Genomic DNA, 22,580 nt, shown 5'->3' with positions numbered 1-22,580 from the left:
TTTTCAAGACCTCTGCAATCTGCCCTGGCATGCTGTCAATTAACTTATGTTGTTTGTCCATCAGCCTCTTGAGGATTGACCACAAGTTCTCAATGGGATTAAGGTCTGGGGAGTTTCCTGGCCATGGACCCAAAATATCGATGTTTTGTTCCCTGAGCCACTTAGTTATCACTTTTGCCTAATGGCAAGGTGCTCCATCATGCTGGAAATGGCATTGTTCGTCACCAAACTGTTCCTGGATGGTTGGGAGAAGTTGCTCTCGGAGGATGTGTTGGTACCATTCTTTATTCATGGCTGTGTTCTTAGGCAAAACTGTGAGTGAGCCCACTCCTTTGGCTGAGAAGCAACCCCACACAGGGTCTCAGGATACTTTACTGTTGGCATGACACAGGACTGATGGTAGCGCTCACCATGTCTTCTCCGGACAAGCTTTTTTCAGGATGCCCCAAACAATCGGAAAGGGGATTCATCAGAGAAAATGACTTTACCCCAATCCTCAGCAGTCCAATCCCTGTACCGTTTGCAGAATATCAGTCTGTTCCTGATGTGTTTCCCAGAGAGAAGTGGCTTCTTTGCTGCCCTTCTTGACACCAGGCCATCCTCCAAAAGTCTTCTCCTCACTGTGCATGCAGATGCACTCACACCTGCTGCCATTCCTGAGCAAGCTCTGTACTGCTGGTGCCCCAATCCCGCAGCTGAATCAACTTTAGGAGACGGTCCTGGCGCATGCTGGACTTTCTTGGGCACCCTGAAACCTTCTTCACAACAATTGGACCGCTCTCCTTGAAGTTCTTGATGATCCGATAAATGGTTGATTTAGGTGCAATCTAACTGGCAGCAATATCCTTGCCTGTGAAGCCCTTTTTGTGCAAAGCAATGATGACGGCACGTGTTCCCTTGCAGGTAACCATGGTTGACAGAGGAAGAAAAATGATTGCAAGCACCACTCTTCATAACATTCTGGAGTATATGCACATTTCCATCATACAAACTGAGGCAGCAGACTGAAAATTAATATTTGTGTCATTCTCAAAACCTTTGGCCAACACTGTACAGGGGGTACCGGTACAGAGTCGATGTGCGAGGGTACAGGTTAATCTAGGTAATTTGTACATGTAGGTATGAGTGAATTGACTATGTATAGATAAATAGTCCAGATGACTGTTTGATTAATTGTTCAGGAGTCTTATGGCTTGGGGGTAGAAACTGTTTAGGAGCCTCTTGGTCCTATACTTGGCGCACTGGTACCGCTTGCCATGTGGTAGCAGAGAACAGTCTATGACTTGGGTGACTGGAGTCTGAATTTTTTGGGGGCTTTCCTCTGACACCACCTAGTATATAGGTCCTGGATGGCAGGAAGCTTGGCCCCAGTGATGTACTGGGCCGTACACACTACCCTCTGTAGTGCCTTAGGGTCAGATGCCGAGCAGCTGCCGTACCAAGCGGTGATGCAACCAGTAAGGATGCTCTCGATGATGCAGCTGTAAAACCTTTTGAGGATCTGGGGACCCATGCCAAATCTTTTCAGTCTCCTGAGGGGGAAAAGGTTTTGTCATGCCCTCTTCACGACTGTCTTGGTGTGCTTGGACCATGATAGTTCGTTGGTGATGTGGACACCAAGGAACTTGAAACTCTCAACCCGCTCCACTACAGCCCCGTGGATGTTAATGGGGGCCTGTTCAGTCCTTTTCCTGTAGTCCACGATCAGCTCCTATGTCTTGCTCACATTCCCGTAGTCCACGATCAGCTCCTTTGTCTTGATTAATTTGAAGGAGAGGTTGTTGTTCTGAGTACACGTCCTGGTAATCCGTCTGGCCCTGCAGCCTTGTGAATGTTGACCTGTTTAAAGAGGTCTTACTCACATCGGCTACAGACAGCGTGATCCAAAACAGCTGACGCTCTCATACATGGTTCAGTGTTGCTTGCGTCGAAGAGCGCATAGAAGTAATTTAGCTCGACTGGTAGTCCAGAGTTCATCTAAACAGGGGATCTTGCGTGTGCTGTCTGTGTGAGATAGAACCCAGTGGAGCGGGGAACAAATACATAAATATTGACTCATCACAACTCTGCAGCTGTATGCTAGCCTGGTGCCACGCACAAACACAACGGAGGTCTTAGTTTTCTATTCCAACAACTCTTCTCCTGTGAGAGGCAACAGAAGATCCAGGGTCCAATGCTGGACTTGCTGTGGTCGGTCTCTCAATCTGACATGTTTTTCAAACTGCATCTTAAACTACCTGAGAGACTTTACCTTACAGTTATGAGAGATGACAGCAGTCAAGAACCTGCAAAGAAACACAGCCCACCAGACCCTCTAGATTAGTTTTATTGGAATGCATACTCACAACGTTTTACACACGACACAAATAACTTCAGCCATTTAAAATTGATCACAACACAAAGTGCTATTTAAATCACCTTTACATCACATAGGTGTGAGGACACATGACATAATATACTGTAGCATGACCAGGAAAACAACATACAGCCAGAGTGGAGGAGAATTGACAGGTAGGAAAAGACACCTTTTACACATCAACTCCTGACATAAACTGGACAGTTGATCCAGGTAATTTCATTGGATGATGTACATAGATACACACACTCAGCCACACATACACTGGTATGCATGTATACCCCAGTACATGTATGCAAACCCAGACACAGAGTGGGTTCCATGCAGGGGGTCAGGAGTTAGGAGATCAGCTCCTGGTGGCCACAGCCGGTTGCTGCTGCTGGTCAGACGACTGGAGCTGCTTCCCCAGATACTCCCTGTAGAGGAGAGGAGGAGTATATCATCAATAATCCAGAATCTACCATCCTTGGCCTCAACCCCATCAAACAGCTTTGGAATTAATTGGAACACCGACTGCGAGCCAGGCCTAATCACCCAACATCAGTGCCTGACCGCACTAATGCTCGTGGCTGAATGGAAGCAAGTCCCAGCAGCAATGTTCCACCATCTAGTGGAAAGACTTCCCAGAAGAGTGGAGGCTGTTATATCGTCAAAGGGGGGGACCAACTCTATGTTAATGCTTTTGATTTTGGAATGAGATGTTCGACGAGCAGGTGTCCACATACTGTTGGTCATGTAGTGTATTTAACCCCTTGTTTTCGGCACTCAACAGTCTGGGCTCACCCTGAACAGTCTGGGCTCACCCTGAACAGTCTGGGCTCACCCTGAACAGTCTGGGCTCACCCTGAACAGTCTGGACCCACCCTGAACAGTCTGGGCCCACCCTGAACAGTCTGGGCCCACCCTGAAACAGGGGAGAGGGAGGGGTTCTACTAAAACTACAGTGCCTTCGGAAAAGTTCAGACCCCTTCACTTTTTCCACATTTTGTTAGGTTACAGCCGTATTAAAAAAATGTATTATAGTTTTTTTCCCCCTCAATCTACACACAATACCCCATAATGACAAAACACTAAAAAAAAATGTTTTAAACATTTTTGCTAATTTATATATAAAATTTAAAAAACTGAAATATTACGTTTACATAAGTTCAGACCCTTTACTCAGAACTTTGTTGAACAACCTTTGGCAGCCATTACACCCTCAAGTCTTCTTGGGTGAGATGCTACAAGCTTGGCACACCTGTATTTGGAGAGTTTCTCCCATTCTTCTCTGCAGATCCTCTCAAGCTCTGTCAGGTTGGATGGGGAGCGTCGCTGCACAGCTATTTTAATGTCTCTCCAGAGATGTTCGACCGGGTTCAAGTCCGGGCTCTGGCTGGGCCACTCAAGGACATTCAGAGACTTGTCCCGAAGCCACTCCTATCTTGGCTTTTTGCTTAGGGTCGTTGTCCTGTTGGAAGGTGAACCTCCCCCCCCCAGTCTGAGGTCCTGAGCAGATTTCATCAAGGATCGCTCTGTACTTTGCTCCGTTTATCTTTCCCCTCGATCCTGACTAGTCTCCCAGTCCCTGCCGCTGAAAAATATTCCCACAGCATGATGCTGCCACCGCCATACATCACCGTAGGGATGGTACCAGGTTTCCTCCAGATGTGACGCTTGGCATTCAGGCCAGAGTTCAATCTTGGTTTCATCAGACCAGAGAATCTTGTTTCTTATGGTCTGAGAGTCTTTAGGTCCCTATTGGCAAACTCCAAGCGGACTGCCATGTGCCTTTTACTGAAGAGTGGCTTCCGTCTGGCCACTCTTCTATAAAGGACTGATTGGTGGAGTGCTGCAGAGATGGTTGTCCTTCTTGAAGGTTCTCCCATCTCCACAGAGGAACACTGGAGCTCTGTCAGAGTGACCATTTGGTTCTTGGTTAACTCCCTGACCAAGGTCCTTCTCCCTCGATAGCTCAGTTTGGCCGGGCGGCCAGCTCTAGGAACAGTCTTGGTGGTTCCAAACTTCTTCCATTTAAAAATTATGGAGGCCATTGTGTTCTTGGGGACCTTCAATGCTGCAGAAATGTTCTGGTACCCTTCCCCAGATCTGTGCCTCGACACAATCCTGTCTCGGAACCTCATGGCTTGGTTTTTGCTCTGACATGCACGGTCAACTGTGTGACCTTATATAGACAGGTGTGTGCCTTTCCAAATCTTGTCTAATCAATTGAATTTACCACAGCTAGACACCAAAAAAGTTGTAGAAACATCTCAAGGGTGATCAATGGAAACAGGATGCACCTGAGCTCAATTTCTAGTCTCATAGCAAAGGGTCTGAATACTTATGTAAATAAGTCATCTTTTTTATTGTTTCTAAATTTGGTACAATTTCTGAAAATCTGTTTTGCTTGGTCATTATGGGGTATTGTGTGTAGATTGCTGAGAATTTTTAAAATATTTAATCCATTTTAGAATAAGGCTGTAACTTAACAAAATGTGGAAAAAGTCAAGGAGTCTGAATACTTTCACAAGGAACAGTATATAGTGAACGTGTCGTAAACCAACAGGTTCATACATACAGTACCAGTCAAAAGTTTGGACACATATTAATTGCAGGGTTTTTATTTTTACTATTTTCTACATTGTAGAATAGTGAAGACATCAAAAAATATGAAATAGGCTTTAACAAATAATAAAATATATATATATTCTTCAGAGTAGTCACCCTTTGCCTTGACAGCATTGCACACTCTTGGCATTCTCTCAACCAGCTTCATGAGGTAGTCACCTGGAATGCATTTAAATTAACAGGTGTTCCTTGCTAAATGTGAATTTGTGGAATTTCTTTCCTTCTTAATGCGTTTGAGCCAATCAGTTGTGTTGTGACGAGGTAGGGGTGGAATACAGAAGATAGCTTTGGTAAAAGACCAAGTCCATATTATTGCAAGAACAGCTCAAATAAGCAAAGAGAAACAACAGCCCATCATTACTTTAAATCATACATTGCTTGCTGTTTGGAGTTTCAGGATGGGTTTCTGTATTGCACTTTGTGACATCGGCAGATGAAAAAAGGGCTTTATAAATTTGACTGATCAGTCAATTCAGAAAATTTCAAGAACTTTGAAAGTTTCTTCAAGTGCAGTCGCGCCAAGAGCTATGATGAAACTGGCTCTCATGAGCACCGCCACAGGAACGGAAGACCGAGAGTTACCTCTGCTACAGAGGATAAGTTCATTAGAGTTAACAGCATCAGAAATTGCAGCCCAAATAAATGCTCCACAGTTCAAGTAACTGACACATTTCAACATCAACTGTTCAGAGGAGACTCTGTGAATCAGACCTTCATAGTATAATTGCTGCAAAGAAACCACTACTAAAGGACACCAATAATAATTAGAGACTTGCTTGGGCCAAGAAACACAAGCAATTGACATTAGACCAGTGGAAATCTGTCCTTTGGTCTGATGAGTCCAAATTTAAGATTTTTGGCTCTAACAGCCGTGTCTTTGTGAGACGCAGAGTAGGTAAACAGATTATCACCGCATGTGTGGTTTCCACCGTGAAGCATGGGGGAGGTGGTGTGCTTTGCTGGTGACACGGTCTGTGATTTATTTAGAATTCAAGGCATACTTAACCAGCATGGCTACCACAGCATTCTGCAGCGACACACCATCCCATCTAGTTTGCGCTTAGTGGGACTGTCTTTTGTTTTTCAAGAGGACAATGACCCAACACACCTCCGGGCTGTATAAGGGTTATTTCACCAAGAGGGAGCGTGATGATGAGTGCTGCATCACCTGACCTCAACCCAATTGAGATGGTTTAGGATGAGTTGGGCCGCAAAGTGAAGGAAAAGCAGCCAACAAGTGCTCAGGATATGTGGGAACTCCTTCAAGACTGTTGGAAAAGCATTCCTCGTGAAGCTGGTTGAAAGAATTGCCAAGAGTGTGCAAAGCAGTCATAGATTTGTTTAACACTTTTTTGGTCACTACATGACTCCATGTGTTATTTCATAGTTTTGATGTCTACACTATTATTCTACAATGTAGAAAATAATCATAAAGACAAAACCCTAGAATGAGTAGGTGTGTCCAAACCTTTGACTGGTACTGGCTAATTGATCATTAGAAAACCCTTTTTCAATTATGTTAGCACATCTGAAAACTGTTGTGCTGATTAAAGAAGCAATAAAACAGGCCTTCTTTAGAGTATCTGGAGCATCAGCATTTGTGGGTTTGGGCTCAAAATGGCCAGAAACATAGAACTTTCTCCTGAAACTAGTCAGTCTATTCTTGTTCTGAGAAATGAAGGCTATTCCATGTGAGAAATTGCCAAGAAACTGAAGATCTCGTACAACGCTGTGTTCTACTCCCTTCACAGAACAGCACAAACTGGCTCTAACCAGAATAGAAAGAGTGGGAGGCCCCAGTGCACAACTGAGCAAGAGGACAAGTACATTAGTGTGTCTAGTTTGAGAAATAGTCCTCAACTGGCAGCTTCATTAAATAGTACCCGCAAAACACCAGTCAACGTCAACAGTGAAGAGGCGACTACGGGATGCTGGCCTTCTAGGCAGAGTTGCAAAGAAAAAGCTGTCCAGTGTCTGTTCTTTTGCTCATCTTAATCGTTTCTTTTTATTGGCCAGTCTGAGATATGGCTTTTTCATTGCAACTCTGCCCACCCTGACTGGAAGGCCAGCATCCCGGGGGTTGCCTCTTCACTGTTGACGTTGAGACTGATGTTTTGCAGGTATTATTTAATGAAGCTGCCAGTTGACTATAAATGTATAGTATTAATATAGTATGTACCAGTTATTGACTAAGACTTTATAGTATTAGCTCCCAAGTGGAACAGGGGTCTACGGTACTGCATCTCAGTGCAAGAGGCTGTATCACACCCGGCCGTGATTGGGAGTCCCATAGGGCGGCGCACAATTGGGTAGGCAGTCATTGTAAATAAGAATTTGTTCTTAACTGACGTGCCTAGTTAAATAAAGTATAATAAACAGTTGAAGACCATACGTACCAGTTGGGGACCATGAGTTTAAACTAGTACCTAGTAGTAGTACCTACTAGTAGTAGTACGTACCGGTTGGGGACCATGAGTTTAAACTAGTACCTAGTAGTAGTAGTACGTACCAGTTGGGGACCATGAGTTTAAACTAGTACCTAGTAGTAGTACCTACTAGTAGTAGTACGTACCGGTTGGGGACCATGAGTTTAAACTAGTACCTAGTAGTAGTAGTACGTACCAGTTGGGGACCATGAGTTTAGACTAGTACCTAGTAGTAGTAGTACGTACCAGTTGGACCATGAGTTTAAACTAGTACCTAGTAGTAGTACCTAGTAGTAGTAGTACGTACCAGTTGGGGACCATGAGTTTAAACTAGTACCTAGTAGTAGTAGTAGTAGTAGTAGTACTACATACCAGTTGGGGACCATGAGTTTAAACTAGTACCTAGTAGTAGTAGTACGTACCGGTTGCAGTAGTAATAGTAGTAATATAGTAGTAGTACGTACCAGTTGGAGACCATGAGTTTAAACTAGTACCTAGTAGTAGTAGTAGTACGTACCAGTTGGAGACCATGAGTTTAAACTAGTACCCAGTAGTAGTAGTACGTACCAGTTGGGGACCATGAGTTTAAACTAGTACCTAGTAGTACATACCAGTTGTGGACCATGAGTTTAAACTAGTACCTAGTAGTAGTAGTAGTAGTAGTAGTACATACCAGTTGTGGACCATGAGTTTAAACTAGTACCTAGTAGTAGTACGTACCGGTTGGGGACCATGAGTTTAAACTAGTACCTAGTAGTAGTACCTAGTAGTAGTAGTACGTACCGGTTGGGGACCATGAGTTTAAACTAGTACCTAGTAGTATAGTAGTAGTACATACCAGTTGTGGACCATGAGTTTCTGCACGGCCAGCAGGGCGTTGTAGCGGACCAGCTGATCGTCATGGTGCATGTGGTTCATCACCAGCTGTTTACCCCCAAGCTGCTCTATCACCCTGACACAGAGATCAACACTGGTTATATAACCCAAGCTGCTCTATCACCCTGACACAGAGATCAACACTGGTTATATAACCCAAGCTGCTCTATCACCCTGACACAGAGATCAACACTGGTTATATAACCCAAGCTGCTCTATCACCCTGACACAGAGATAAACACTGGTTATATAACCCAAGCTGCTCTATCACCCTGACACAGAGATAAACACTGGTTATATAACCCAAGCTGCTCTATCACCCTGACACAGAGATCAACACTGGTTATATAACCCAAGCTGCTCTATCACCCTGACACAGAGATCAACACTGGTTATATAACCCAAGCTGCTCTATCACCCTGACACAGAGATAAACACTGGTTATATAACCCAAGCTGCTCTATCACCCTGACACAGAGATCAACACTGGTTATATAACCCAAGCTGCTCTATCACCCTGACACAGAGATAAACACTGGTTATATAACCCAAGCTGCTCTATCACCCTGACACAGAGATCAACACTGGTTATATAAACACAGAGACATTCCCACAGTTGTGTCAAGTTGGCTGGATGTCCTTCGGATGATGGACCATTTATTGATATATGCAGGAAACTGTTGAGTGTAAAGAAAAACAGCAGCGTTGTAGTTGTTGCCACTCAAACCGGTGCGCCTGGTACATACTACCATACCCCGTTCTAAGGCTTATGTTGTCCTAATCATTCACCCGCTGAATGGCACACATACACGATACATGTTTCAAGGCTTAGAAACCCTTCTTTAACTGGTCTCCTCCCCTTCATCTACACTGATTGAAGTGGATTTAACAAGTGACATTAATAAGGGATTATAGATGTCACCTGTTCAGTCTATGCCATGGAAAGAGCAGGTGTTCATAATGGATTGTTCACTCAGTGTATACTGTGTGTCCTTACCGTTTCCCCCGAGGGTAGTGTCTGACATATTCTCCAACATCATGAGCAGCTACAGCAATAACCTGAGGATCATCAGATACCTCCAGCAGCCGAGTAAGGATCCTGAGGAGGGAGAACATATAACACATAACAAACCCTGACACCACCTCTTCGCCCCGGCATCAGACACCACCTCTTCGCCCCGGCATCAGACACCACCTCTTCGCCCCGGCATCAGACACCACCTCTTCGCCCCGGCATCAGACACCACCTCTTCGCCCCGGCATCAGACACCACCTCTTCGCCCCGGCATCAGACACCACCTCTTCGCCCCGGCATCAGACACCACCTCTTCGCCCCGACATCAGACACCACCTCTTCGCCCCGACATCAGACACCACCTCTTCGCCCCGACATCAGATACCACCTCTTCGCCCCGACATCAGACACCACCTCTTCGCCCCGACATCAGATACCACCTCTTCGCCCCGACATCAGATACCACCTCATCACTTTAGAAACGTAATCACACTAACATCAGATACCTTTATAAACTACCATGTCTTTCAAAAATATTAGAATCACTGACAAACTCTCAGCTAAGGAGCTGGTCTGTCTACAGTACCTAGATGCAAAACCAAGATGGTGTGGAGCGTTCTCTAGTAAAGCCCCTCAGTTACAGAACAGCGTTCTCTCGTAAAGCCCCTCAGTTACAGAACAGCGTTCTCTCGTAAAGCCCCTCAGTTACAGAACAGCATTCTCTCGTAAAACCCCTCAGTTACAGAACAGCATTCTCTCGTAAAACCCCTCAGTTACAGAACAGCATTCTCTCGTAAAGCCCCTCAGTTACAGAACAGCATTCTCTCGTAAAACCCCTCAGTTACAGAACAGCATTCTCTCATCAAACCCCTCAGTTACAGAACAGCATTCTCTCGTAAAGCCCCTCAGTTACGGAACAGCTTGCCCTGTCAGGTAAGAGATGCAGACTCCATTGAGGTTATTTAAATAACATTTAAAAACCAACCTTTTTAGCCAGGCCTTTAATAAGTGATTGTATTCTTATGTTATTTTATTTACACTTAGGGTGCCATTTGGGATGCAAACTCATTACTGAACATCCACACTAGGTAGTGCTCTGTGTCTTACCTAACATCCACACTAGGCAGTGCTCTGTGTCTTACCTAACATCCACACTAGGTAGTGCTCTGTGTCTTACCTAACATCCACACTAGGTAGTGTTCTGTGTCTTACCTAACATCCACACTAGGTAGTGCTCTGTGTCTTACCTAACATCCACACTAGGTAGTGCTCTGTGTCTTACCTAACATCCACACTAGGTAGTGCTCTGTCTTACCTAACATCCACACTAGGTAGTGCTCTGTGTCTTACCTAACATCCACACTAGGTAGTGCTCTGTGTCTTACCGAACCATCCACACTAGGTAGTGCTCTGTGTCTTACCTAACATCCACACTAGGTAGTGCTCTGTGTCTTACCGAACCATCCACACTAGGTAGTGCTCTGTCTTACCTAACATCCACACTAGGTAGTGCTCTGTGTCTTACCTAACATCCACACTAGGCAGTGCTCTGTTTCTTACCTAACATCCACACTAGGTAGTGCTCTGTGTCTTACCTAACATCCACACTAGGTAGTGCTCTGTGTCTTACCTAACATCCACACTAGGCAGTGCTCTGTGTCTTACCTAACATCCACACTAGGTAGTGCTCTGTCTTACCTAACATCCACACTAGGTAGTGCTCTGTGTCTTACCTAACATCCACACTAGGTAGTGCTCCGTGTCTTACCTAACATCCACACTAGGTAGTGCTCTGTCTTACCTAACATCCACACTAGGTAGTGCTCTGTGTCTTACCGAACCATCCACACTAGGTAGTGCTCTGTCTTACCTAACATCCACACTAGGTAGTGCTCCGTGTCTTACCTAACATCCACACTAGGTAGTGCTCTGTCTTACCTAACATCCACACTAGGTAGTGCTCTGTCTTACCTAACATCCACACTAGGCAGTGCTCTGTGTCTTACCTAACATCCTCACTAGGTAGTGTTCTGTGTCTTACCTAACATCCACACTAGGTAGTGCTCTGTGTCTTACCTAACATCCACACTAGGTAGTGCTCTGTCTTACCTAACATCCACACTAGGTAGTGCTCTGTGTCTTACCTAACATCCACACTAGGTAGTGCTCTGTCTTACCTAACATCCACACTAGGTAGTGCTCTGTGTCTTACCTAACATCCACACTAGGTAGTGCTCTGTGTCTTACCTAACATCCACACTAGGCAGTGCTCTGTGTCTTACCTAACATCCACACTAGGCAGTGCTCTGTGTCTTACCTAACATCCACACTAGGTAATGCTCTGTCTTACCTAACATCCACACTAGGTAGTGCTCTGTCTTACCTAACATCCACACTAGGTAGTGCTCTGTGTCTTACCTAACATCCACACTAGGTAGTGCTCCGTGTCTTACCTAACATCCACACTAGGTAGTGCTCTGTCTTACCTAACATCCACACTAGGTAGTGCTCTGTGTCTTACCTAACATCCACACTAGGTAGTGCTCCGTGTCTTACCTAACATCCACACTAGGTAGTGCTCTGTCTTACCTAACATCCACACTAGGTAGTGCTCCGTCTTACCTAACATCCACACTAGGTAGTGCTCCGTGTCTTACCTAACATCCACACTAGGTAGTGCTCTGTCTTACCTAACATCCACACTAGGTAGTGCTCTGTCTTACCTAACATCCACACTAGGTAGTGCTCCGTGTCTTACCTAACATCCACACTAGGTAGTGCTCTGTCTTACCTAACATCCACACTAGGTAGTGCTCTGTGTCTTACCTAACATCCACACTAGGCAGTGCTCTGTGTCTTACCTAACATCCACACTAGGTAGTGTTCTGTGTCTTACCTAACATCCACACTAGGTAGTGCTCTGTCTTACCTAACATCCACACTAGGCAGTGCTCTGTGTCTTACCTAACATCCACACTAGGTAGTGCTCTGTGTCTTAGTTAACATCCACACTAGGTAGTGCTCTGTGTCTTACCTAACATCCACACTAGGTAGTGCTCTGTGTCTTACCTAACATCCACACTAGGTAGTGCTCCGTGTCTTACCGAACCATCCACACTAGGTAGTGCTCTGTGTCTTACCTAACATCCACACTAGGTAGTGCTCTGTGTCTTACCTAACATCCACACGAGGTAGTGCTCTGTGTCTTAGTTAACATCCACACGGGTTGGAGCGAGCCGGTCGCATCCGCACTTCAGTCTGCAGGTTGTATAACTTTTTCATTACATTTCATTACATTTCATTATAGTACAACGGTCTGATTTGTCTAATCTTAGCAATTTCTTCTTAGCTAGCTACATAGTCGTCGTTGTATCAAAGATAATTGCGTAATTATCGTATTTCGTCGTCCTCCTATCTGCCCAACACGTTCACCGTCTACCGTAGCACTGTAGTAACTATCACACTCAACTGAACGACTTGATTAGTGTAGTGTTAGCTAGCTACATAGTTGTCTTTGCTGTCTTCGTATCCAAGATAATTGTGTAGTTTAGAGTGTGGAGTCTTGGAGTGATAATTGAGACGAGAGAAAGCATAATAATTGCGTTATTATCGTATTTCGTCGTCCTCCTATCTGCCTAGCAGCTAGCCAGCTAGCATACGTTCACCGGCTACCGTAGCACTGTAGTAACTATCACACTCAACTGAACGACTTGATTAGTGTAGTATTAGCTAGCTACATAGTTGTCTTTGCTGTCTTCGTATCCAAGATAATTGTGTAGTTTAGAGTGTGTAGTCTTAGAGTGATTATCTTAATTTACCGAGGTTAGCTAGCCAGCTATTTTGTCGTCCTTAACGTAGGAGACACTCCTAGCTAGCCAACAGCCAGCCAACGTCTTTGGCATTTCGGTCGCTTTCGCATTCCGGTCGCATTCCGCTTCGCTCCACAGGTAGTATCACATTTTCATTTCATTTCATTACAGTCCCAACGGTGTGATTTGTTTGATCGTAGCTAGCTACATAGCAGTCTTTGTTTCAAAGATAATTGTGTAGTCTAGAGCGATTTTCTAGGTTAGCTAGCCAGCTATTGTCGTTCTCCTAACGCAACGTAACGTAACCAACACTGCTAGCTAGCCAGCTAGCCCCCGAAAAGCAGCATTGTAGAAACTTCACACTCAACGGAACGACTTGATTAGGGTAGTGTCAACAACGCAGCTAGCCTACCTCAGCAGTACTGTATCATTTTAATCATTTTAGTCAATTAGATTCTTGCTACGTAAGCTTAACTTTCTGAACATTCGAGACGTGTAGTCCACTTGTCATTCCAATCTCCTCTGCATTAGCGTAGCCTCTTCTCTAGCCTGTCAACTATGTGTCTGTCTATCCCTGTTCTCTCCTCTCTGCACAGACCATACAAACGCTCCACACCGCATGGCCGCGGCCACCCTAATCTGGTGGTCCCAGCGCGCACGACCCACGTGGAGTTCCAGGTCTCCGGTAGCCTCTGGAACTGCCGATCTGCGGCCAACAAGGCAGAGTTCATCTCAGCCTATGCCTCCTCCAGTCCTCGACTTCTTGGCTCTGACGGAAACATGGATCACCACAGACAACACCGCTTCTCCTACTGCTCTCTCTTCGTCCGCCCACGTGCTCTCGCACACCCCGAGAGCTTCTGGTCAGCGGGGTGGTGGCACCGGGATCCTCATCTCTCCCAAGTGGTCATTCTCTCTTTCTCCCCTTACCCATCTGTCTATCGCCTCCTTTGAATTCCATGCTGTCACAGTTACCAGCCCTTTCAAGCTTAACATCCTTATCATTTATCGCCCTCCAGGTTCCCTCGGAGAGTTCATCAATGAGCTTGATGCCTTGATAAGCTCCTTTCCTGAGGACGGCTCACCTCTCACAGTTCTGGGCGACTTTAACCTCCCCACGTCTACCTTTGACTCATTCCTCTCTGCCTCCTCCTTTCCACTCCTCTCCTCTTTTGACCTCACCCTCTCACCTTCCCCCTACTCACAAGGCAGGCAATACGCTCAACCTCATCTTTACTAGATGCTGTTCCTCCACTAACCTCATTGCAACTCCCTCCAAGTCTCCGACCACTACCTTGTATCCTTTTCCCTCTCGCTCTCATCCAACACTTCCCACACTGCCCCTACTCGGATGGTATCGCGCCGTCCCAACCTTCGCTCTCTCTCCCCGCTACTCTCTCCTCTTCCATCCTATCATCTCTTCCCTCTGCTCAAACCTTCTCCAACCTATCTCCTGATTCTGCCTCCTCAACCCTCCTCTCCTCCCTTTCTGCATCCTTTGACTCTCTATGTCCCCTATCCTCCAGGCCGGCTCGGTCCTCCCTCCCGCTCCGTGGCTCGACGACTCATTGCGAGCTCACAGAACAGGGCTCCGGGCAGCCGAGCGGAAATGGAGGAAAACTCGCCTCCCTGCGGACCTGGCATCCTTTCACTCCCTCCTCTCTACATTTTCCTCCTCTGTCTCTGCTGCTAAAGCCACTTTCTACCACTCTAAATTCCAAGCATCTGCCTCTAACCCTAGGAAGCTCTTTGCCACCTTCTCCTCCCTCTTGAATCCTCCTCCCCCTCTCCCCCTCCTCCCTCTCTGCAGATGACTTCGTCAACCATTTTGAAAAGAAGGTCGACGACATCCGATCCTCGTTTGCTAAGTCAAACGACACCGCTGGTTCTGCTCACACTGCCCTACCCTGTGCTCTGACCTCTTTCTCCCCTCTCTCTCCAGATGACATCTCGCGTCTTGTGACGGCCGGCCGCCCAACAACCTGCCCGCTTGACCCTATCCCCTCCTCTCTTCTCCAGACCATCTCCGGTGACCTTCTCCCTTACCTCACCTCGCTCATCAACTCATCCCTGACCGCTGGCTACGTCCCTTCAGTCTTCAAGAGAGCGAGAGTTGCACCCCTTCTGAAAAAACCTACACTCGATCCCTCCGATGTCAACAACTACAGACCAGTATCCCTTCTTTCTTTTCTCTCCAAAACTCTTGAACGTGCCGTCCTTGGCCAGCTCTCCCGCTATCTCTCTCAGAATGACCTTCTTGATCCAAATCAGTCAGGTTAAGACTAGTCATTCAACTGAGACTGCTCTTCTCTGTATCACGGAGGCGCTCCGCACTGCTAAAGCTAACTCTCTCTCCTCTGCTCTCATCCTTCTAGACCTATTGGCTGCCTTCGATACTGTGAACCATCAGATCCTCCTCTCCACCCTCTCCGAGTTGGGCATCTCCGGCGCGGCCCACGCTTGGATTGCGTCCTACCTGACAGGTCGCTCCTACCAGGTGGCGTGGCGAGAATCCGTCTCCTCACCACGTGCTCTCACCACTGGTGTCCCCCAGGGCTCTGTTCTAGGCCCTCTCCTATTCTCGCTATACACCAAGTCACTTGGCTCTGTCATAACCTCACATGGTCTCTCCTATCATTGCTATGCAGACGACACACAATTAATCTTCTCCTTTCCCCCTTCTGACGACCAGGTGGCGAATCGCATCTCTGCATGTCTGGCAGACATATCAGTGTGGATGACGGATCATCACCTGAAGCTGAACCTCGGCAAGACGGAGCTGCTCTTCCTCCCGGGGAAGGACTGCCCGTTCCATGATCTCGCCATCACGGTTGACAACTCCATTGTGTCCTCCTCCCAGAGCGCTAAGAACCTTGGCGTGATCCTGGACAACACCCCGTCGTTCTCAAATAACATCAAGGCGGTGGCCCGTTCCTGTAGGTTCATGCTCTACAACATCCGCAGAGTACGACCCTGCGGCGCAGGTCCTAATCCAGGCACTTGTCATCTCCCGTCTGGATTACTGCAACTCGCTGTTGGCTGGGCTCCCTGCCTGTGCCATTAAACCCCTACAACTCATCCAGAACGCCGCAGCCCGTCTGGTGTTCAACCTTCCCAAGTTCTCTCACGTCACCCCGCTCCTCCGCTCTCTCCACTGGCTTCCAGTTGAAGCTCGCATCCGCTACAAGACCATGGTGCTTGCCTACGGAGCTGTGAGGGGAACGGCACCTCAGTACCTCCAGGCTCTGATCAGGCCCTACACCCAAACAAGGGCACTGCGTTCATCCACCTCTGGCCTGCTCGCCTCCCTACCACTGAGGAAGTACAGTTCCCGCTCAGCCCAGTCAAAACTGTTCGCTGCTCTGGCCCCCCAATGGTGGAACAAACTCCCTCACGACGCCAGGACAGCGGAGTCAATCACCACCTTCCGGAGACACCTGAAACCCCACCTCTTTAAGGAATACCTAGGATAGGATAAAGTAATCCTTCTCACCCCCCTTAAAAGACCTAGATGCACTATTGTAAAGTGGCTGTTCCACTGGATGTCATAAGGTGAAAGCACCAATTTGTAAGTCGCTCTGGATAAGAGCGTCTGCTAAATGACTTAAATGTAAATGTAGGTAGTGCTCTTTGCTTACTTGAGGAGTTCGTAGTTCTTCTCGTTGAGGCGAACAGCGTTCTCACGCCAGAACTTCTCTGATTTGTGGACCGGGCTCCACTCCAGGCGACCAGACTTCAGCTCTGAGCTGTACTCATCAAACGAACTGTGTGTGAGTGATAGAGAGTGAGAGAAAACCAGCTTAAATAACAAGCAACAAACAAACTAGCAGATAAACTTTGTTGAAGAACAGCCTCAGTCCCGACAGTCCTTAATATAGAGAGATGTTGACCTGTTGGAGAGTTCAATTTGAGGGCTATTCCAGGACAGGTCCAGTTCCAGTGTGGTTTAAGAGATCTGTACAGTTCTGCTAGCGTAGCGCCTAGTTTCTCCAGGTTCAAGTAACAGCACAGTAATGCCTGCTAGCGTAGCGCCTAGTTTCTCCAGGTTCAAGTAACAGCACAGTAATGCCTGCTAGCGTAGCGCCTAATTTCTCCAGGTTCATGTAACAGCACAGTAATGCCTGCTAGCGTAGCGCCTAGCAGAACAGCCTAGTTTCTCCAGGTTCAAGTAACAGCACAGTAATGCCTGCTAGCGTAGCGCCTAGTTTCTCCAGGTTTAAGTAACAGCACAGTAATGCCTGCTAGTGTAGCGCCTAGCAGAACAGCCTAGTTTCTCCAGGTTCAAGTAACAGCACAGTAATGCCTGCTAGCGTAGCGCCTAGTTTCTCCAGGTTCAAGTAACAGCACAGTAATGCCTGCTAGCGTAGCGCCTAGTTTCTCCAGGTTCATGTAACAGCACAGTAATGCCTGCTAGCGTAGCGCCTAGCAGAACAGCCTAGTTTCTCCAGGTTCAAGTAACAGCACAGTAATGCATGCTAGTGTAGCGCCTAGCAGAACAGCAGAGTTTCTCCAGGTTCATGTAACAGCACAGTAATGCCTGCTAGCGTAGCGCCTAGCAGAACAGCCTAGTTCCTTCAGGTTCAAGTAACGGCACAGTAATGCCTGCTAGTGTAGCGCCTAGCAGAACAGCTTAGTTCCTTCAGGTTCAAGTAACGGCACAGTAATGCCTGCTAGCGTAGCGCCTAGCAGAACAGCCTAGTTTCTCCAGGTTCAAGTAACAGCACAGTAATGCCTGCTAGCGTAGCGCCTAGCAGAACAGCCTAGTTTCTCCAGGTTCATGTAACAGCACAGTAATGCCTGCTAGCGTAGCGCCTAGCAGAACAGCCTAGTTCCTTCAGGTTCAAGTAACAGCACAGTAATGCCTGCTAGTGTAGCGCCTAGCAGAACAGCTTAGTTCCTTCAGGTTCAAGTAACGGCACAGTAATGCCTGCTAGCGTAGCGCCTAGCAGAACAGCCTAGTTTCTCCAGGTTCAAGTAACAGCACAGTAATGCCTGCTAGCGTAGCGCCTAGCAGAACAGCCTAGTTTCTCCAGGTTCATGTGAAAGCACAGTAATGCCTGCTAGCGTAGCTGAGGTTAGCAGTAACGTTACCTGTCAGGTCCTGGACACTGTCTCCCAGACTCTAGGTTCGGACATGGAGAAGTTAGGGTTAGGGGTCAGAAGTAACCTACCTGAGGTCCTGAACGCTCTCTCCCAGACTCTCCAGCAGGAACTTGATGTCTTCAGTGATGTCCTCATCGTCATACTTCTGCTGGTCCAGATTTTCCAGCTGTTTCAGAACCTTACACTGGATCATGGCCAGGGCATACTCCTGACGGGTCTCCCTATCCGCTGACTTCTCCAACAGGTTCTAGAATAATAATATTAACATGTATCATGGCCAGAGCATACTCCTGACGGGTCTCCCACTCAGTCGATTTCTCCAGAACCCTCTACTACGTGCGTGGTTTGAGGAGATAGCAAGGAGTTCGACTCTGGATAACAAGTACCACGAATGTTGCTCAGCTTTTAGCCAGGTACATTTCTACGGCAACAAATCCTTCAGATTTGGTGGATTGAGACGCATCCAATGAAATAAAAACAGATCTCTAGCTTAAACGGACACATTGTTATGGGGAATTTTGTATTATGCTAATTAGATTTCCGCTTAAAAGTCAAGGCATTGCAATATTTTCCGAATGCACAACTCAAACTGCTACAGCGACAAACTCCACGCTGCTCAAACTGCACAGCCACACGCCGCTCCGAGCTGCGTTCAAGAAAGAGGTAAGAAAATAGTAAAAAATTATTGAAAAAGGTAGCAATAAAGTGGCTATATACAGGGGATACCACCTGTACCGGGTCAATGTGTGAGAAAAGGAGGAGATAATGTTGTTCCCAGACTCTCCTGGCTCAAAGTGGAGGAGAGATTGACTTCATCACTACTTGTATTTATGAGAGGTATTGACATGTTGAATGCATCGAGCTGTCTGTTTAAACTACTGGCACACAGCTCAGACACCCAAGCCCCACAAGACATGCCACCAGAGGTCTGTCTAAACTACTGGCGCACAGCTCAGACACCCAAGCCCCACAAGACATGCCACCAGAGGTCTGTCTAAACTACTGGCACACAGCTCAGACACCCAAGCTCCACAAGACATGCCACCAGAGGTCTGTCTAAACTACTGGCACACAGCTCAGACACCCAAGCCCCACAAGACATGCCACCAGAGGTCTGTCTAAACTACTGGCGCACAGCTCGGACACCCAAGCCCCACAAGACATGCCACCAGAGGTCTGTCTAAACTACTGGCACACAGCTCAGACACCCATACATACCCCACAAGACATGCCACCAGAGGTCTGTCTAAACTACTGGCGCACAGCTCAGACAACCAAGCCCCACAAGACATGCAACCAGAGGTCTGTCTAAACAACTGGCGCACAGCTCGGACACCCAAGCCCCACAAGACATGCAACCAGAGGTCTGTCTAAACTACTGGCGCACAGCTCGGACACCCAAGCCCCACAAGACATGCCACCAGAGGTCTGTCTAAACTACTGGCGCACAGCTCGGACACCCAAGCCCCACAAGACATGCCACCAGAGGTCTGTCTAAACTACTGGCGCACAGCTCGGACACCCAAGCCCCACAAGACATGCAACCAGAGGTCTCTTCACAGTGTAGTAATGGTGGAGTAGGGGCCTGAGGGCACACAATGTATTGTGAAATCTGTGAAATGTAATGTTTTTAAAATTGTATAAACTAAACTGCCTTAATTTTTCTGGACCCCAGGAAGAGTTATGGGGATCCATAATTAACACAAATGCCTCGAGATGACCTTAATATTAGACATTGCGTTACTGACAGACACACCCCCCACCCCTGGATGTAGCTATTCTGTCCTGCCGATGAAAACCCAGCCAACTGTTATTATCTATGACGTCGTTCAATCATGAAACTTAAGATATTACCGTTAAATGTCCCGTTGATAGCATAGTCTCGAACGGAGCTCTTCCAGTTTATTCTCCAGTGATTACACTTTGGCTAATAGAACGAATGGTAGAGGCGGGTTACCCACTCACCGACAAATTCTCACAAGGCACCATGACCTCCGCCCCTTGCATTTCCTTCATGTGAATGACAGGGATTTGGGCCTTGTCTGGGGACAACATGATCTCCTCCTTCATGTGGATGACAGGGATTTGGGCCTTGTCTGGGGACAACATGATCTCCTCCTTCATGTGGATGACAGGGATTTGGGCCTTGTCTGGGGACAACATTATATCCTTCCTGTCAGACTCATTAAAGATGAAATCTTCATCCAGTTCAAGGTGAGTAAATCGCTGTTCTGATATCCTGAAGCTCTTTTCGGTCATAGGAGACGGTAGCATCAACATTATGTACAATTGCTTAGATTCCTTTGACAGATCATTTAAGACAAGCGTAGCTGCTTTAAAAAAATAAAAATATTTCACCTTTATTTAACCAGGTAGGCTAGTTGAGAACAAGTTCTCATTTGCAACTGCGACCTGGCCAATATAAAGCATAGCAGTGTGAACAGACAACACAGTTACACATTGAGTAAACAATTAACAAGTCAATAACACAGTAGAAAAAAAGGGAGTCTTTATACATTGTGTGCAAAAGGCATGAGGAGGTATGCGAATAATTACAATTTTGCAGATTAACACTGGAGTGATAAATGATCAGATGGTCATGTACAGGTAGAGATATTGGTGTGCAAAAGAGCAGAAAAGTAAATAAATAAAAACAGTATGGGGATGAGGTAGGTAAAAATGGGTGGGCTATTTACCGATAGACTATGTACAGCTGCAGCGATCGGTTAGCTGCTCAGATAGCAGATGTTTGAAGTTAGTGAGGAGATAAGTCTCCAACTTCAGCGATTTTTGCAATTCGTTCCATTCACAGGTAGCAGAGAACTGGAACGAAAGGCGGCCAAATGAGGTGTTGGCTTTAGGGATGATCAGTGAGATACACCTGCTGGAGCGCGTGCTACGGATGGGTGTTGCCATCGTGACCAGTGAACTGAGATAAGGCGGAGCTTTACCTAGCATGGACTTGTAGATGACCTGGAGCCAGTGGGTCTGGCGACGAATATGTAGCGAGGGCCAGCCGACTAGAGCATACAGGTCGCAGTGGTGGGTGGTATAAGGTGCTTTAGTGACAAAACGGATGGCACTGTGATAAACTGCATCCAGTTTGCTGAGTAGAGTGTTGGAAGCAATTTTGTAGATGACATCGCCGAAGTCGAGGATCGGTAGGATAGTCAGTTTTAATAGGGTAAGTTTGGCGGCGTGAGTGAAGGAGGCTTTGTTGCGGAATAGAAAGCCGACTCTAGATTTGATTTTCGATTGGAGATGTTTGATGTGAGTCTGGAAGGAGAGTTTGCAGTCTAGCCAGACACCTAGGTACTTATAGATGTCCACATATTCAAGGTCGGAACCATCCAGGGTGGTGATGCTAGTCGGGCGTGCGGGTGCAGGCAGCGAACGGTTGAAAAGCATGCATTTAGTTTTACTAGCATTTAAGAGCAGTTGGAGGCCACGGAAGGAGTGTTGTATGGCATTGAAGCTCGTTTGGAGGTTAGATAGCACAGTGTCCAAGGACGGGCCGGAACTTTATAGAATGGTGTCGTCTGCGTAGAGGTGGATCAGGGAATCGCCCGCAGCAAGAGAAACATCATTGATATATACAGAGAAAAGAGTCGGCCCGAGGATTGAACCCTGTGGCACCCCCATAGAGACTGCCAGAGGACCGGACAACATGCCCTCCGATTTGACACACTGAACTCTGTCTGCAAAGTAGTTGGTGAACCAGGCAAGGCAGTCATCTGAAAAACCGAGGCTACCGAGTCTGCCGATAAGAATATGGTGATTGACCGAGTCGAAAGCCTTGGCAAGGTCGATGAAGTCGGCTGCACAGTACTGTCTTTTATCGATGGCGGTTATGATATCGTTTAGTACCTTGAGCGTGGCTGAGGTGCACCCGTGACCGGCTCGGAAACCAGATTGCACAGCGGAGAAGGTACGGTGGGATTCGAGATGGTCAGTGACCTGTTTGTTGACTTGGCTTTCGAAGACCTTAGATAGGCAGGGCAGAATGGATATAGGTCTGTAACAGTTTGGGTCCAGGGTGTCTCCCCCTTTGAAGAGGGGGATGACTGCGGCAGCTTTCAATCCTTGGGGATCTCAGACGATATGAAAGAGAGGTTGAACAGGCTGGTAATAGGGGTTGCGACAATGGCGGATAGTTTCAGAAATAGAGGTCAGATTGTCAAGCCCAGCTGATTTGTACGGGTCCAGGATTTGCAGCTCTTTCAGAACATCTGCTATCTGCATTTGGGTAAAGGAGAACCTGGAGAGGCTTGGGCGAGTAGCTGCGGGGGGGTGGAGCTGTTGGCCGAGGTTGGAGTAGCCAGGCGGAAGGCATGGCCAGCCGTTGAGAAATGCTTGTTGAAGTTTTCGATAATCATGGATTTATC

At 47.0% G+C, this 22,580-nt stretch overlaps 1 protein-coding gene across 4 annotated transcripts in view; it reads right to left on the bottom strand.

The window, feature by feature from the left end:
• Positions 1-2,310: 2,310 nt before the first annotated feature.
• The window catches only part of LOC115126260 (V-type proton ATPase subunit H), a 68,834-nt gene continuing 48,564 nt past the window's right edge, over positions 2,311-22,580 (bottom strand). For 3 of the 4 annotated variants that reach the window (XM_065006028.1, XM_065006027.1, XM_065006026.1), the window contains 5 exons: positions 18,264-18,442; positions 16,731-16,856; positions 9,266-9,367; positions 8,231-8,344; positions 2,311-2,772 (listed from right to left, as the gene is read on the bottom strand). In XM_065006028.1, the coding sequence (XP_064862100.1) occupies positions 2,703-2,772; positions 8,231-8,344; positions 9,266-9,367; positions 16,731-16,856; positions 18,264-18,442 (591 nt within the window). In that variant the 3' untranslated portion in view covers positions 2,311-2,702. Of the gene's footprint in view, positions 2,773-8,230; positions 8,345-8,733; positions 8,835-9,265; positions 9,368-16,730; positions 16,857-18,263; positions 18,443-22,580 lie in introns of those variants that run through there. The other variant, XM_065006029.1, reaches the window with a different exon arrangement.

The sequence above is a fragment of the Oncorhynchus nerka genome, linkage group LG20 (genome assembly GCF_034236695.1).
Source record: "Oncorhynchus nerka isolate Pitt River linkage group LG20, Oner_Uvic_2.0, whole genome shotgun sequence".
In the NCBI taxonomy this organism is placed as follows: Eukaryota; Metazoa; Chordata; class Actinopteri; order Salmoniformes; family Salmonidae; genus Oncorhynchus; species Oncorhynchus nerka.
Note: the sequence above shows the minus strand (reverse complement) of the source record. Positions and strands in the feature narration are given on the sequence as shown.